General features: G+C 30.2%; 1 protein-coding gene across 2 annotated transcripts in view; it reads left to right on the forward strand.

Moving 5' to 3' along the window:
• Window positions 1–17787, forward strand: part of LOC148278083 (protein GDAP2 homolog) — a 202617-nt gene that overhangs the window by 86592 nt on the left and 98238 nt on the right. For both annotated transcript variants that reach the window (XM_088231898.1, XM_088231899.1), the window contains exon 3: window positions 16898–17058. In XM_088231898.1, coding sequence (XP_088088024.1) covers window positions 16907–17058 — 152 coding nt within the window. In that variant the 5' untranslated portion in view covers window positions 16898–16906. The remainder of the gene's footprint in view (window positions 1–16897; window positions 17059–17787) is intronic.

Genomic DNA, 17787 nt, shown 5'->3' on the forward strand with positions numbered 1-17787 from the left:
AAACAGTTTTGAAAAAATATTTTTGTATGCCGTACGTTTGAAGACAGCAGATAAAACTGGGATTTTTTGCAATAGGATATTCGGAGAGGTGACAAGTGTCACATGCTATTGTTCATCCCGAAAAACGATATTACTTCCTAGGGAAAACTCTTAGTTAAAAAACATTTTAAAAATCAAACAGAATAATGATGCTACATTGTCATAGACCAACAGACCGTCGTATTTTTTGCATAGCAATAGTTTGAGGACTGGCAGTCAATGCAAGCTAATTTTTATCCTTAAAAATTATTTCATTATTTTTTTTACTAATTCTACGCGTGCAAATCCGCGGGTAAAAGCTAATATTTATATAAATGTTTGACTTTTACGGAGCTGTAAAAATTCCCCCTAAAACTATTCAAACGAAATGGCGTTAACAGTTTCCGAAATGGTAATGGCTAGTTACGTTTATGATAATTTGGCACAATAATCTTTTAGGTTTGATTAATTCATACATCTATAGGGGAAACTAGTTTCCATCAACACCCCCTGCTCCCGTTCTTGATTCCTATCGCAAGCAAACACGCCATAGCGATTGTTAAACAGTTTGCCATTTTCGAAGATTTTTGACGTCGGTATTTCATTGTTACGAGACCTTCTCACGAGATCTATCGCATATTTTGTAATTTATTGATCAAGCTTTGTCATTTAAGTATAAAAAAATGTTGCGTAACCAATTGGCTTTGGGCATTTCAATAATTCATCATCATTTTAGTCTTATCCGCAACTACATAACTTTTCATAGGGTAGGGTACTGATATTCAAATAAATTTCAAATCCCTCAAAGACTTGTTAAATCAACTCAAAATGTCAGGTCAAAATAGATGGAGAACTAACGGAAAAATTTGCAGTATCCCAAGGATTAAAACAAGGAGACGGCCTGGCCCCATCTCTTTTTAATATTGTGCTCAAACATGTCGTAAGAAGAACTCTGATAGACACTAGCTCCAATATTTGTTTAAAGAGTAGCCAACTTGTCTGATATGCGGATGATATTTACATTGTCGGAAGATCAATAAAAGCCAATAAGGAGGTCTTTGATCCCTTGGAAACAGCTGCACGAGATGTGGGACTACAAATCAATGTTAAGAAAACAAAAATGATGACACAAAGCAGAAACCCATCGCACAGAGCAAGAGGCTGCGTCCAATACAAATACAATTAGTACTTCAAAGTAGTCGAGCAATTTACCTACCTGGGCTACAGCGTAACAGAGAACAATAAACATCCTTCAAAAATCAGGAAAAGAATCATAGCAGCTAACAAAACATAATTTTCTTTGCTGCCAGTATTTAAATCACGTAACGTCCACAGAAAAACCAAAATTACCAGATACAAAACAATTATACGTACTGTATTGGTATGAAGGTGTGAGGCGCTAACACTGACAGTAAATATGACTATAATGCTGGGCTCTTTTGAACGAAAAGTACTCCAAAGAATCTGCAGACCAGCGAGAGAGAATAATCAGTGGCGCATTCGGTATAACGAAGAACTGTACAATATATATCCAGCCCTAAGCATTTCGGCGCATATGAAGAGCTTAGATGAAGATGGGCCGAACATGTACAGAGAATGCCTGATTTACGTGTCCCTTAAAGATTAATAAGCGGACACCCGGGTGGAAAGAGATCAGTGAAAAGACCCAGGCTGAGATGGGAGGATGAAGTGACAAAGAATGCAGAGCAGTTTCTCCAGGCAAATTGGAAGACGGCGGCTGAGGACAGACAGAGTTGGAGGCGAAAGTTACTGGAGGCCAAAGCTTGATATAAGCTGTAGCGCTATTGGAGAGAGAGAGGGTATTAATATTCCAATTGTAAGATAACTCTACTATTCATTGTCGTTATTTCAGTAAATATTTCACTTTGACCTTTTAATAACACGTATTTTCAAAATATTTTGTTAAATTGTAACTAATAGATTTTCTGGTCATCTATTTTATCTATATCTGAGCAGTACCCGCCTCGTCGTAAAATGATCAGCGCATTTGCGAACCATACAAGAGACCTGACTTGATCGATTTAAAATATTGATTTAAAAAGGGTGTTTTTACATTGAAAGCACCCCTTTCGCATACCCGAAAACCGTTTTAAAGAATGTGGATCTTCCTATCGGTTTCCCTCATACTAAAGATCTTTGTTTTTTTTCAACAAATTAGTTAAAAAGGTCAACATATACCGCAATAAAATTTTTACGACTTTCGAACTTTTTGACTCGTTGTTTTGTATTAACGTCTATTCTTAACAGCCATAAAATATGAAGTAAGCAAACACCCCGAATCAGCAGATAAAAGTTAATATGGTGGAAGAAATCATACACATATGGAATGTTTGCATTATTCATGTTAAATAGAAGCAGATTGAAAGAATTATTATGTTGATTATTTATTTAACAATTGTAGTTAACATTACTTAACGGATTATTTTACCCATTACGTAGTGCAAACTGTGAATAATATTACCAAATAAAAATAATTTATTAGAAAAGAGATAGCTGCTTAACTTTCGATATTTACTAAAAAATATGTAGGGTTAGGGTGTCAAAAGTGGATCACCCTTTTTGGAGGGCCGTAATTGTGTAATGGTATGAACACGAAAGCTAAAATAAGGTATCAGTGTAGTTTAACTGTTGTGTTTTCGGACTTGTATTGTATTTTTAGGTTTACTAACAATATAAAGAGTTACAACGGTTTTATTTAAAAAATTGAAAATTCATTTTTTTATTTATTTCATTTATTTATTTATTTCATTTATCATTTATTTATTTATTCATATATATGTACATTACAAAATAAAATATCTTAATTCATACATATATAAATAATAAGGTAAAATTAGGTATATGTAAAAAAAACACATTAGTATACATAATATCCAAAGAATAATATGTTAAAAAAGTAAGAGAATCTTGTAACGAAAAACTCCCTCAGAGACGTGAAAAATGTCAATGTCCAAAGTGATATTGTTCAACATAGAGATAGCCCTTCCAACAGGCATAACCATTGGCAGGTTGGTCCTGTATATTGGAATGTGAAACAGTCTATGTTGACGCTGTCTAAGGTAATTATCAGGAACATAAAAGCTAATGCTCCGCATAATTCAAAAATATTCAAATGTGTACTCTGATCGGGTGCAGTGTATCACAAATAAATTAACAGTGACTCAATAAATTAACAGTCTTTCCACGATTCTGGCAAAAGGTTATAGACCTTTTTGCCTACGTAATAGTGTTGTGTCGATGCCAGAACAGTGTTGACCCCTTCACTTAGTATCAGATCCCTATTAGAGTATCTTGTATTATGGTTGTGGTTGACGCTTTGGTAAATGTCTCTATTTATGTGTGTAACCACTACCGTTCTCAATATATACTGTTGAATAATATTCAGTACTCTGAATTCTTTGAAGAGCAAGTCACTTGGATAGCGAAATGTTTTTTTTTAAATGACTCGGATTAAAGATTTCTGTGCAATTGCTAGTATATATATATATTAAAGATGTCTATCTGTTACAAATGCAGTGCCCTATGCACCATTAGGTGCGGTAAGGGAATTATGATGATGATGATATAACAGAAAATGGCCTCAAAAATTTGGGTAAATCGCAGGAACTTTATTTTTTTTTTAATATGGATATCAACAGATCTTCCATTTTTTTATCATGTTTGCCGTATTTTAAGTCTTATTATCATTTATAATTATTTTCTCTGCATATATGATAAAATTGTGTTACCATTCAAAATGCTGTAGTTACCTACACCGTTAGTTACACCTTGAAAAATGGTACATTTTAAATCGATTGATTCAAAGATTCAACTTATGAATGTACTAATAAATATATATATTATGATTGTATTTTACACGGCTTTGATTTTTTCGTAAACGTTTTTGTTCTACAGAACGGAAATTAATAATTATTGTTTCAATTCAAGCATGAATCTATTTCCTGTTACCAGTGATTGTTCGGCAAAACCATTGCTTTATGCTGTATCTACATAATACCTTCTGTCTACGTCAGCCCTTTATCATTTTCGTTCAATACAATACAGTCTTTTATAACCATATATCTGTTTTAATAATCAGAAATCTCCTAAGATATTTTTAGTTTGTCCTAATGTTTGTTGATAAGGACTGGATTCATGTTAGTATTAATAACTCCTAAGAAAGTGAAATCTAGTTCATGTTTACGAACATTTGAACAAAGTTAAAATATTGTTTATAAATCTTTTTTTTTCATGTTCCCTACCATTTCACCAGAAATTAAAATTTGCTATTTGTTAAATCTCATAATGGCACCTTTGGTTTTTATGCCCGAATGTCCTGAATTTCATAGATTAGTCGATTCGTCACACAACTTGGAATTCTTTGGGCGGCTTTTCGTAGATCTCTTTGCCACTAAATCAACGTGGGATGAAGATAGATTGGCATGGTTTATCACGTAGTCTTATATGTTTATTGTGTTTATGAATATTTTGTTAACCAATATTTCACTACCCTTGTTTGTCTTTGCTCCATAGTTTTATGTTATTTTTGTTCAGTTTCTTGTACATATGTTTTTTAATGTAAAAGTTGTTATTGGCTTAAGCCGTATATATAATAAATAAATAAATAAAACCAACTTATCCAAAAACTATAAAAAATAAAAAATAATCTCAGGCGTTGCTTCGTATGGAGGTGAAATAATTCAGTCAGAGGACATTTTGAAAAATTGAAGCAATATGGATGTTTAAACAAAGGTAGTTAAGTGAATGTTACACAATGTGTAAAGTGGCACTCAAACCACCAGGTCATGAGCCCTGTAAATGCCTGAACTTCCGTATTCCCCAATCTGATATGTACTTTTTCTCTGTTGTTAGATGTTTATATTCATATCTTTAGTGTGCATAAAATCACTGATCTAGTGCCATAATCCAAGGAGAAAATACAGGAATGCGTCTGCGTGAAGAAAAATCAGACCACCTTTCCTCTTAGGCTCACCTTTCAAGCCTAGGGCCTGTATGCGAAGTTATCTTTTATGTTCAATTTTTTCCTACAAATTAATATTAAAGTTTCTATCTTAAAAATAGAATATGGATCCATTGTTTTTCTAAAAGTGATCAATTACAGGTTACCGACAAAGATACTTAAATTTTTCTCATTATCGTTCATAAATATCTATATAACTTTATTGTCACGACATGTACTGGTAAAGATAGCGTTTTTAATCGCGACCCTTGTCCACAATGATTATGTATTTTTGTTTGTTTTGTGATATTGGCCATTCGAGTTCGTGACAATTGTGCAGTTACAATGATTTCGCTTCGTGCATATTTTCATGCATGCTTTGATCTCGACATTTGATATTATATTATCAACTTACAAAAACATAAGTAACATTTGGAAATTGGATTCTATCGTGTATTTATTTTCCTTTTGCATCCAACAACGGTAGTCTCATAAATATTTAGTCGTTCTTTGAAACAGATATCCTTAATTGCATTTCGTAGTGTGGATACAAATATTTATAGGAGATATAACTTATTCTTTCAATGAGAAAAGTAATTTAGTATGTTTTTTCAGTATTCAGAGACAAAATATTGTCATCGGACCATTCTTTTAGTTTATTAATATACATATTTATTATTCGTCCCATGAAGATCCTTTTATAATGAGTACGGTGTCATCAGCATACGAAATGTTATCACCATTCATATTCTGCATATTGAAAATATCATTAACATATATAACAAAAAAACAGATCCAATTACTGTTTTTTAAGGAATTCAAAATCTGAACAGATTATTTTATAACTAGAAGTATCATTTAGTTTCACTATCTGTTGACGTTCTTTTGAGTTACTTTGATACCAAGATATTACATTTCCGCAAATACAAATCTTAATTAATTTACTTATTGGTTTATCATGAGATATACTATCAAAAACGTATCTTAAATCAATCGAAATACATAAACACTTATCACCATAGTCGAGACTTTTATAAATAATTGAAGTTATTAAGCTATAGCATCTTGTGTGCCTGTGTTTTTTTTAAAACCAAACTGATATAAATTAAGTACATTGTTTTTCTGAAGGAAATTAACAGTTTTTTTTTGTTGGTAAATTAGATATGCCATATTAGATTAAGGATTTGAGTCGATAATTACTAAAGTTTGTTGCATCAACAAACTTATATGTTGGTGTAACTGTAGATTTTTTGAAAATTGTGGAAAACACTCCGATCTCTGAACTTTTGTTTATTATATAAGTAATAGGTAAAATAAATTTCTTCAACGGTCTTAACGCTGATTCTATCATCTTCTGGAGTAACTGACACCCCCAGACTTTAAAGATGTTTTGCATGTCGTTTTTCATTATTTTTCTGTTTTTCATTATTAAAATTATATATTTCTTAAATGTTCTTAAGAATATAAAATATTGTATTTTTATTGGCATGGAAAAAACTACATTCGTGTTTCTAAAGATCACTTCTAGTATATTGATTCACATTTGTCCTATACTTATTAACTTATGTCCTTCTGGGCATATTACAATAGAAAGTTAACAGTAATCAATAATTGTCCATAATGTAATATTGATTTTTGGATAAAAATATGTTTTTTTATTATATGAAATATACTTTAGACAAATAAACTCGATTTTATTTTATGGGCTACTATTATATGTAAATGCTTTTTTCAGATAAAATTTTTCCCATTTACTTGGCGAGGTATAAAAAAAGTCTAAATCGCAAGCCCCTGCATGCGAATTTGAATAAATAATAAATAATTAGTAGTATTATGATGATTATGAAACAAAAAAAATGTAGCTGGTAAATGTGGAATATAAAAACTGAACGATTCAGGGCAATCACCTTAATTTTTTTATTGATATCGCGTTTATTTGATAGAATTTCGTATTGTCATTTTAATATTAAAACCAAACACTGATTTGAGTCTACTTACAAAAAATATTTTATTTTCAAACACCAAAACAATCGGACAATTGTTTCGGCTTTATATTTTGTATTTTCAAACGAATTTGACGATTAAGTAGACCTATAATCTTTATATACAGTTATAAAATTCTAGGTACTCGTGTCATGTAATTAAGTAATAATATAATTGAACGTAGCAAGTTCAGCTTACCTAAATTCCCTATCACTAGGTAAACACCTGGCTTTACCGATAACTATTGTTTTTTCCCATAATAAAAATAATTTTTCATGCCGAACTTAATAAAATAAAATGTTTAAGTAGACTCAAATCAGTGTTTAATTTAAGTATTAAAATTGCCATCTATTTAAGTATTCAATACTTTATAAATGAACAAGAGTACTAACTTCCAATAATAATCTAGTCCTGGATTTTCTTTTCTATGCATAAAAGGTGAAATGCTAGCCTACTTTCATTTTAAATAAATGGATTCCACAAGTCAACCTTCACTGTTGTTGAATTTGGTAGTATTACTTCAATAAATAAATAATGTGGAAGTTCCTCGACTCGGTATGCCTTGGACAAGTGAAGCCTGTAATGGAACAGTTTCGTGCCATCTAGTTCCGCTTTTTCTCTGTGACAATCTGCTATATCTCCGAATACTGGCACGAGCCAACCATGCGATCTATGGCGTCACGGACGTGGGTGAGACTCCCGGTTACAGGCACCCTCGTCCTGACCACAGTAATATTACTTATTCACGCCATTCGAGATATACGTAATTGAAGTATCATAATATTGAATATATTACACGAGAAAAGGTCAGGTATTTTATTTATTTATTAATTCGACTGAAAAAAAAAGATGTTTTTCAGGTATCTTTATTCAGTAGGGGAAATATTTCATGCATTAGTAGGTACTTAAGTTTCTTGATATTTCTTTAACCGAAAGAAAGATTGCAAATAATATCAACGCATTTTAATAAATCATAAAAAAAACTCTTTTTCATATTTTTTTGTATGTATTTATTTAATTTGTTTCATTTATTTCATTTATTTCATTTATTTCATTTATTTCATTTATTTCATTTATTTCATTTATTTCATTTATTTCATTTATTTCATTTATTTCATTTATTTCATTTATTTCATTTATTTCATTTATTTCATTTATTTCATTTATTTCATTTATTTCATTTATTTCATTTATTTCATTTATTTCATTTATTTCATTTATTTCATTTATTTCATTTATTTCATTTATTTCATTTATTTCATTTATTTCATTTATTTCATTTATTTCATTTATTTCATTTATTTCATTTATTTCATTTATTTCATTTATTTCATTTATTTCATTTATTTCATTTATTTCATTTATTTCATTTATTTCATTTATTTCATTTATTTCATTTATTTCATTTATTTCATTTACTTCATTTACTTCATTTACTTCATTTATTTCATTTACTTCATTTACTTCATTTACTTCATTTACTTCATTTACTTCATTTACTTCATTTACTTCATTTACTTCATTTATTTCATTTATTTCATTTATTTCGTTTATTTCGTTTATTTCGTTTATTTCGTTTATTTAGTTTATTTCGTTTATTTCGTTTATTTCGTTTATTTCGTTTATTTAGTTTATTTCGTTTATTTCGTTTATTTCGTTTATTTCGTTTATTTCGTTTATTTCGTTTATTTCGTTTTTTTCGTTTTTTTCGTTTATTTCGTTTATTTCGTTTATTTCGTTTATTTCGTTTATTTCGTTTATTTTATTTATTTTGTTTATTTTATTTATTTTATTTATTTTATTTATTTTATTTATTTTATTTATTTTATTTATTTTATTTATTTTATTTATTTTATTTATTTTATTTATTTTATTTATTTTATTTATTTTATTTATTTTATTTATTTTATTTATTTTATTTATTTTATTTATTTTATTTATTTTATTTATTTTATTTATTTTATTTATTTTATTTATTTTATTTATTTTATTTATTTTATTTATTTTATTTATTTTATTTATTTTATTTATTTTATTTATTTTATTTATTTTATTTATTTTATTTATTTTATTTATTTTATTTATTTTATTTATTTTATTTATTTTATTTATTTTATTTATTTTATTTATTTTATTTATTTTATTTATTTTATTTATTTTATTTATTTTATTTATTTTATTTATTTTATTTATTTTATTTATTTTATTTATTTTACTTATTTTATTTATTTTATTTATTCATAATTTCTACTAGTTTGATAGGATAATGTGCTACTGTAGTTGTCGGTGTGTGGGTTAAGGATTGTGGTGCTGGTTATTTTGCATGAACCCTTATTAACAAATCTTCTGTTACGTTACCACCTTAGTGTTGTTATAAAATGTAAGTTTCAAGTGTGTTTATAAATATTGATAATTAATATATAGCCTAATGATAATAAGATTTATGTTTATATAAGGACCATCATATATTATAACATTTGTACAGTTTTAAGAGAAATGAAAATAAATAAATAGCATTTTTTAGACTGCAATTCCTGATGGCACAAATTTGCATAAATGTTTTAAAAAATATGTTTATAAATTTTAAAAACAAAAAAAATGGAAATGTATCCGTTTTCATGGTACCCGTAAATAACATAACTCAAAAATAAAATGTTTAAAAACACTACTAGATATATGTATTAGTGTGAGCCGATATTTTTTTTTTCCGAATTACGAAACAAAAGGGGTCTTAAAAGTTGCCTTTTGGAGTACTCGGAATGCAAAAAATATTCGATACGACTTTTAGCCCTCAACCAGAACTTGAAGTTTTCAAAAAAGTATATTTTTGTGCCAAACCAGCTGTCATTTCGCATTTGAGTAAGAAAATCGGTTTAATCAAATTTTATATAAATAAGTGTCTAAGGGCATAAGTTGCACTTTGTTTTGTAGTCAATGGGTAGCATTGTTTTAATGAGCCATTGTTTTCGTCAAAATTAGCCAGGCGCTCAACGGCATTAGTTCCGTGGAGTGTAAACTTTTTGCATTGTGGTAGTTATTTTTTTTTATTTTTTATTTTTATTTATTTGGAAGTTCAACAAGAATACATAAAATACATACATTTTTTAAGTAAGCAAAACTAACGTTCTTTATATATATTCTCAATTATAGAACTCCACCATCTTTCATAAATTATATAAAATAAGAGTGTAAAATCAATTTAAGTTATAATAAAGATTAAATTTAGTGAAAGATAAGAATAAAGATTGAGTTAAAGAAATAAAATTGAGTTAAACATAAGAAACTACATTATTTTTTTTAAAGAAAAGAAAAGAGAAATTAAAAACACATAAAATATAATTAAAAAAATGTACAAAAATATTAATAATAATATTTAAAACGTGTTCGAATTCGTAATGTGATTGAGTTATATAAAGATGAAACTCTAGTAAAGACTAACAAAAAAATAATTTTATCAATAAAGATAATTAACAAAATGTTTAGACAATGATAAACTTCAAATTGCAATTGATGGCCAAAAGTAGTAAGGAATATTTTTTTATAATTTTTAGATTCAATGTGATCCAAGATGCAACTTTTTAGACCCCTTACACTTTGATGTCTAAAAAAATAAAAAAACTTTATACGTCATCGGCTCACTCTAACGTGTAATGTGTATGTTCAGAAAACAAAGGTTAAATTAAAAACTAACTAGCAATATCAATATTGTTATTGTGATTGTTCCGGTTTCGGTCTGACGTTCTAGTTAGACTATTGATTCCACGACTAAGTGGAATAAGAAATGCAAACACGAAATAGGTCGACATTAAATTATATATACAATGATTTAACTAGATAGAGTCCACCAATTTTTTCCGTCTAAAAAGAAGGCAATTGTGTAAAGCTTTTAACGAAAACAAAAAACAAACAAATCATCACGCTGGTTAGGCAGAAAGGATAGAACGCCATATCACTCTGTTTGCATACAGACCTTGCTTTCTCTACATTCACATATCTTTACATGCAGGCGAGCCGATTATTCCGACTTTTAACATGTTTTGGTGATGTAGTGTCTTTCTCGGTCTTCCTCGATTTCACAAATATTTTTAACCATTCTTTCACTGTCCATTCGCTCTTCATGGCCAACCCAACGCAAAACTCCTTTCTTGATTTGTCTATAATATATAATATTTTACATCAACTTTACGTAATGCACGGATGTCGACATTTGTGCACCTATTCAGCCTACTTTCACCCTTATTTTTTTTAAATTCCATACTTCTCTCCCATACATAAACGTTAGCACCAGGACTCCATTGCCGACACCTTATTTTGCCTCCTATGACAAACATTTATTTATCAAGCTCTTAACGAGAATCTCTTCAACAGTTATGTTTATATAATTACATCGACATCTTATTAACTTAAATCATTTATAGATATATAAGTATGACAACAGAGATTGAGAACATTTTTGAGAAGAGAATATAGAAGTCTACGCGTTACAGAGCTAATGACATGTCATTGATTGGTTGAAGTGTTCATCACTTGTCCATGAAGAAGTAAAAAAACAAGATTTCTACTTGAGGCGTTGGCGTTGTCTAGTATTTCAATGGATTTGGCTTCCAAAACTAGGACTTTTATTCTCTTATATTTTTAATAATTAATGTCAGTGTTAAATAAGCTCTTGAAATCTCTGCGACTAATGTACTATTATATTATGGCGGCTGTACACACTCGTCGAGAACGTCTCGTCGGGAGTCTCGGCCGACGAGAGCATATCTGTACACGCTCGTTTTTTCATTAGTACTGAAGATTCCCGCAGTAATGGACGTAGAAATTGCTGCTGCTGTTTTGGGCTTGTATGTTCAATAGACCATTTTGCAAATTGTACAAGAAATTTTATTTGTTTTTAAAATCAGTAAGTGGAGATTGGCACTCAAAACATGCTGAAAATACTATTTAGTAACGGAAAAAATAATAAGTCTTTAGCTACAAGGACGCGTAATAAGATAATGAACATATTGGTATTTATAACTCAAATTTTCTACAAATGGTCTACTGAACATACAATCTACATTGAAAAATATCATTTAAGAATGAGTCCATGAAACCGAATGCGAACCACATCGGCTTATAAACTGATTCAGCTGCAGCTCCAGACTGCATAGATGCAATTTTTTTTCTTTTATGGCTACGGTAGCTAATTGTTTAGCAAAAAATAAGATTTTCAGTCGTTGCCTAGTATGTAAGTGAAATAATTCAATTAGATGAATCTCACCTTCATAAATAAAGGTTTCAGCTCTTTAACTTCACATACATCAACAGATGAAAGAATAGGAGGAATATAGATGTTCAAATATGGGCAGAATGCTGAATGTTACAAAGTGTGTAAAGTGGCCACTTAAACCAGCCATAGACAGGTCATAAGCCCTGTAGATGCCTAGACTTCTATATAACCTTCTCTTAAATGTTCTTCATCTCTGTTGTAATATGTTAATATAAGCCGCTCCCCAGGGAGTTGAATTCAGTCCTTGTCTACGAAAATTTGGACAAACTCAAAATATTGTTGATAAATCCAATCCACCTGGTCCATTAAGAAGTATAGAAATTGAAAAAATAAGATTTTCAGGCGTTGCCTAGTATGTAGGTGAAATAATTTAATTTGGTGAATCTCACCCGCATAAATAAAGGTTTCAGCTCTTTAACTTCACATACATCAACATATGAAAGATTTGAAGGAATTTAAATGTTACACAGTGTGTAAAGTGGCCACTTAAACCAGCCATTGACAGTTCATAAGCCCTGAAGTGGCCTAGACCTCGATACTACCTTCTCTTAAATGTTATGTTTATACTATTGCATAACCTTTTCCTACGAACCCGAGACTTTTAAGTATCTGGCATATGGTATAGGGCAAACGCTCTCTCATCCTCAGGTGAGACAGTTGTCCCCTGAAGATGCAGCTTCTTTTGTTGATATAAAGCATCACTTTCGCGTAGAATGTATAGTGTATTTCCTTGGAAATGCTGTGAGTTTTTTTGGAAAACTTTATACCATTAAAACTGCATACGTGTTAAGTGGTTTAGTGGTTAAGACGCTTGAATCACGCACGGGAGGTTTCGCGTGCGATTCCCGATGAGAACACAAAAATTTTAATATGATTTTTCTGGAATTGACCACTGTAATTTGACCTCCTATTTTGTTGTGATGTAAAAAAAATTGTAAATAATCAGGAATACAATAAATAATCATAGTATTAGGTTTATGGTTCCTCGTCTGAAGATTCCGAAGATGATATTCCATTATTAAGTAAAGAATCAGATGAGTGACTCTTTGCCGTAATTATTACGTAATTTTAAAATGACTGTAAAGTAAATTATGTTTTTACATATTCAGTAGCATTCTTACGCATTTTGTTAAAAAGTATGACTTGTTGAAAATAATGCAAAATAAGTTACCAAAACCATGTAACGGGAGTTACTTTAAATTTAATTTTAATTTATTTTCATTATTTTTCTGTGCAGAAAGCGATTTTTTGTCATTGTTGAAATAAACAATAATTCCTTAAAGTTTTCGGTATTTTTTTTTCTTATATGCTCAATTAGAACAGAGTTTTAGCATTATATACCTGGCATAGAACTTCATGTCGCACAATGTAACGTGCGTTATCAAAGCGAAATAAATAAAAAAAATATAAAAAAATCCATTGCAATAGAGTGGAAAAACATTTTTGAGAAGGAAATGTGGAAGCCTAGGCATTTACAGGACTTATGATTTGTCATTGGCTGGTTAAGGTGGCCACTTTACATACTGTGTAACATTGTCCATTCTGCCCATGTTTAAACATCTACATTTCCTTAACTCTTTCGTCTGTTGACTATTGTGAATTAAATGAGCTGAAACCTTTAACATGTGGGTGAGATTCATTCGGCTGAACCAATTCACCTACTAGGCAACGCGTACATCAGAGTAGAAATATTAAAACTGAATATCGTTTTAATAACCTCTTTAAATCCTTTCACTCGATATTTACAGCTAAAAACGTTTCCTTTGTGTATATTCTGTAAATACACAAGTTTTATCTACGATCATTTTCATTGTTTACTGACAGCGATTTTATGGGTTATTAGTCCGAAGGGTGACGATAGCAAACGAAAAAGCCTTAAAACCCATGAAATTACACCAGTACTATACGTGTTCTTTTTCCGCATTAACAAACATTGGTAGGAAGCTCAAGTACAAAGAAATATAATCCTAAATGCTGTCTAAATTCGACAAAAAAAATTTTCATGCGGAAATTACGACATTTTGTTTTATAAACGCGTTAACTAAAAATATTTTTATTCTTAAAATGGTACAAACATAGTTAATGAATGTCCTTATATAAACGTATATCTAGCTATTGTTCAAATATATACTCATTATTATTAAGTTCTTATTAAGTTTTTTTCTTCGTTTCCTCATAAAAGTTTTTTTTTTTTAAAACTAATTTTTATTTATAATCATTGATCAATAAGTCCACTTATATTCACTACACACTCTCGCATGCACACAATACTTACACACCCATACACACCCTCACACCCTAAATATATATACTCACCCTAACGAACATGTACAACAATAATAAAACGGATATACTAAATAAGAGTACGCATTGATTTTATTTATGTTATTTTATTGTGACTATTATTACAATATTTTTTTTAATAAATAAATAATCTAGTAAAATTATATTCGATTGTATAAATTGCATCTATCTTAAATTAAATTTTATTAAAATTAATCTTATATAAATTCTAATAACTGCTTTAATAACATATAATGAGAACTAAATTTTGGTCTATGTATATTTTTTTTCTTTTTATTTTGTGACTATTGGTGTTCACATATAATTGGTGAAAGATGTTTAGTGATATTATTTTTTATTTTATAAATTGTATTTATATTGTGATATCTTTACCTGTTTGTGAACTAAAAAAAATACATAAAATTAACATTTTTAACCAATATACGTACACTTGAAATCTATATTGGAAAATATTGCAGAGAACAAAACATTTTCAATTTAAATTTTTGAGTATAACCAGAAGATTAATTGAGATGGGTTCATGTAAAATCACCTACAGCACAATCACTGAACCACACATCAATCAACTACGACAAATTTTAAACAAATTCACCATATTACAAAAAACAGCTCCAAGAATAATCCCGAGAAAAAATACAAAACGGTAGTCAATGCTCAATGACATAAACATGAAATTTAAAAGAAAAATATGTTAATAATAATTAACCATACATGATCTAAATAAACATATAATTTAACACGTTTCTACCCCTCTAAGACAGCAGACTGCTCGTGTTTCACTTTTTTTTCTATTAAAAAAAAAATAGACGATATGTAATATTTTCTTCGAACTACTATAATATGAACAAATAATATCGGCTCCATTATGTTATTCCTAAGACGCTTGCCCCACGCAAAGGGTTCCGAGTTCGATAGGTACACACACAATGAGATCATAATAATAAATTGTGATTATTTTCACGTCGTATCACGAGTATTCTGTGCCGTAATTCACCACAGCAAATTGACCGTATGACCTGTTGTGGTCCAAAAAAAAACAAAAACTATCTTTAAAATTAAAATAAGATTTGATTAATGGTAATCGTTTCTTTTCTCTCTTGGTTAGGGTTATCATGTGATGATGGGCGTTTGTCGCATTTGACAGGCATTTTCAAATTTCAAACTCAAATTGAGAACAAAGAAGTATCGATTTTAGAAAAAAAAAATATCGAACGGTACTTTAAATCCCCTCAAACTGAGACCCAAGAAAATTTCAAAATTTCTCGAGAAGTTTTTTATTTTGGAAAAAGTTTTTTCATCTGAAAAATATGTAAGAAGTTATCACGTTATTTTGTTTTTACGTGTTGTATTTATTTATAATTCAAATTAAATGAAATATTAATTTGTTCCATATAACTGTTTTTTTCTGGTATCAGTCATTTTAGGCACCCTCTACAGGAATGTTTTAATTTTTTAACGATATGTGTCTTTAACTCCCGATGATATGTGTATCAGTGATAAATTTTATAATCTTTAAACAAACTGTTATAAAACTAATACAAAACTTAATATTTCCTCTTTCCTCTTTTTTCCCTTTTCCCATTGAGTAATAGTTTTGATTTAAGGTAATTTATAAACAAATACGTTTATTTCTATTTTTATATATCTTTAGCTTTTTAATCTTTTTTTCTATTGAATATGTTCGGTAACTTAAATTATAAAAATTAAACTTTTATTTTATTGGTTGGTTGGAAGAAATTGCCATTTGGCAATAAGACGGCCAATGTTCAAATAGCATTATGTACAAACAGTGAAATAAATAAACAAATAAATATTCATAATAAGTTTTCCTTCGTAAATAAATGTTAATAACCATTTTCATGTAATAACTTATCGACTTATCTATGTCTACCGGTTCCGAGATGTACCCGTCTATTCGTAAGGACACTAATTACACTAACAATCGAATCCGGTTGTGATCTCGTGGCTAGTGTTGTAGACTCACGGGTCAGAGGTCCGAGGTTCGAACCCCACTCTACCCCAACTTAATTTCTATTTTCTTGTAGTGAGTTATTTACAACTCGCTGAAAATTGTCACCCAAATAGAAATATTTGGGTAAATTATAAAAACACTAATATATTTTTTTACTAAAAAAAAACATGCAAATCCCACTACACTCTTTCACCAAAATATTTTCTAAAACATATATAACTATCGTGCTAAATTACACATACTATAGAACTCCCAACACCAACATGCTCTGATTAGTCTGATACGTCGGAAAGTGGATGAACACAAACATTTACCAACATTTACATTTTTGTTGAAGCGTTTGACCACAAAGTTAATGGTTTAAAAATTAATAATATGTTTTTTTTTCTAGTGTGGTGATATGCGCGTGGTGGGCGCGGTGAGCGTAGCAGCGCTAGCGCGGTGGGGGGCGGAGGCCGAGGGGCGCGGGGCGGACTACAGCGCCTGCGGACCCCGCCATCCGCAGGCCCCCTTCCCTGAGGACCAGGCCCTCAACAGGAAGGTCGTGCTCTGGTCAGTACTCTCGTGTAACTCTTGTAGGTCCTGTTCCCCGAAGACTAGGCCGTAAACAGGAAGGTCGTCCTCTGGGCAGTACTCCCTTTAACCCAACGCCAAACATTATTTATTTCATATTCACAAAAGACTAGGCCCAAAATAAGGTCATCCTCTGGTCAGTTCGAGTAACCCGACACTATACTAAGAATCGTCCTACCCGAGTACTCTAATTGGCTAATATCCTGATTATCATTAGTCAGTGGCGGTATTTCCATAGAAGCCCATAAGCCGGGCTTGCCTATTAATTTTATTTCAAAATTACCAAATCTGGACCAAACGCTTCAAAATAATTCATTTCGTTGTTTAAATTTCGCGCCAAATGAGAATCAGAGATCTGTTCGACGTTGGTACTGTACGCGTCCCGAGATCCGAACCGTATGAAATCCGTGTGCGCGAACGACACTATGTCTTCTTATCTTGCTCACGCACGTGGGGTTCTTATGGGGCTTATTTCACGGTGCAATTCGCATGTAAACAAACAGTAAACTCATAAAATGTTTGTCTGTATATGTTGAGTTTTATATGGGAATCTGAAGCCAGCTTCTTTAAGGTAAAGTTGGCAGAGAGCGTCTCTTGTATTTCGTATCGAACAAACTTTACGATTGTTAATTATGCTCTTTTTTACGGAATTTGATTATTTTAAACGGTTATTTTTATCTTCATTGATTAAAGACCCGTACTGGTTAA

The sequence above is a fragment of the Micrasema longulum genome, unplaced genomic scaffold, assembly GCF_059751315.1.
Source record: "Micrasema longulum isolate JH-2025_06_02 unplaced genomic scaffold, ASM5975131v1 h1tg000930l, whole genome shotgun sequence".
Classification (NCBI taxonomy): Eukaryota; Metazoa; Arthropoda; class Insecta; order Trichoptera; family Brachycentridae; genus Micrasema; species Micrasema longulum.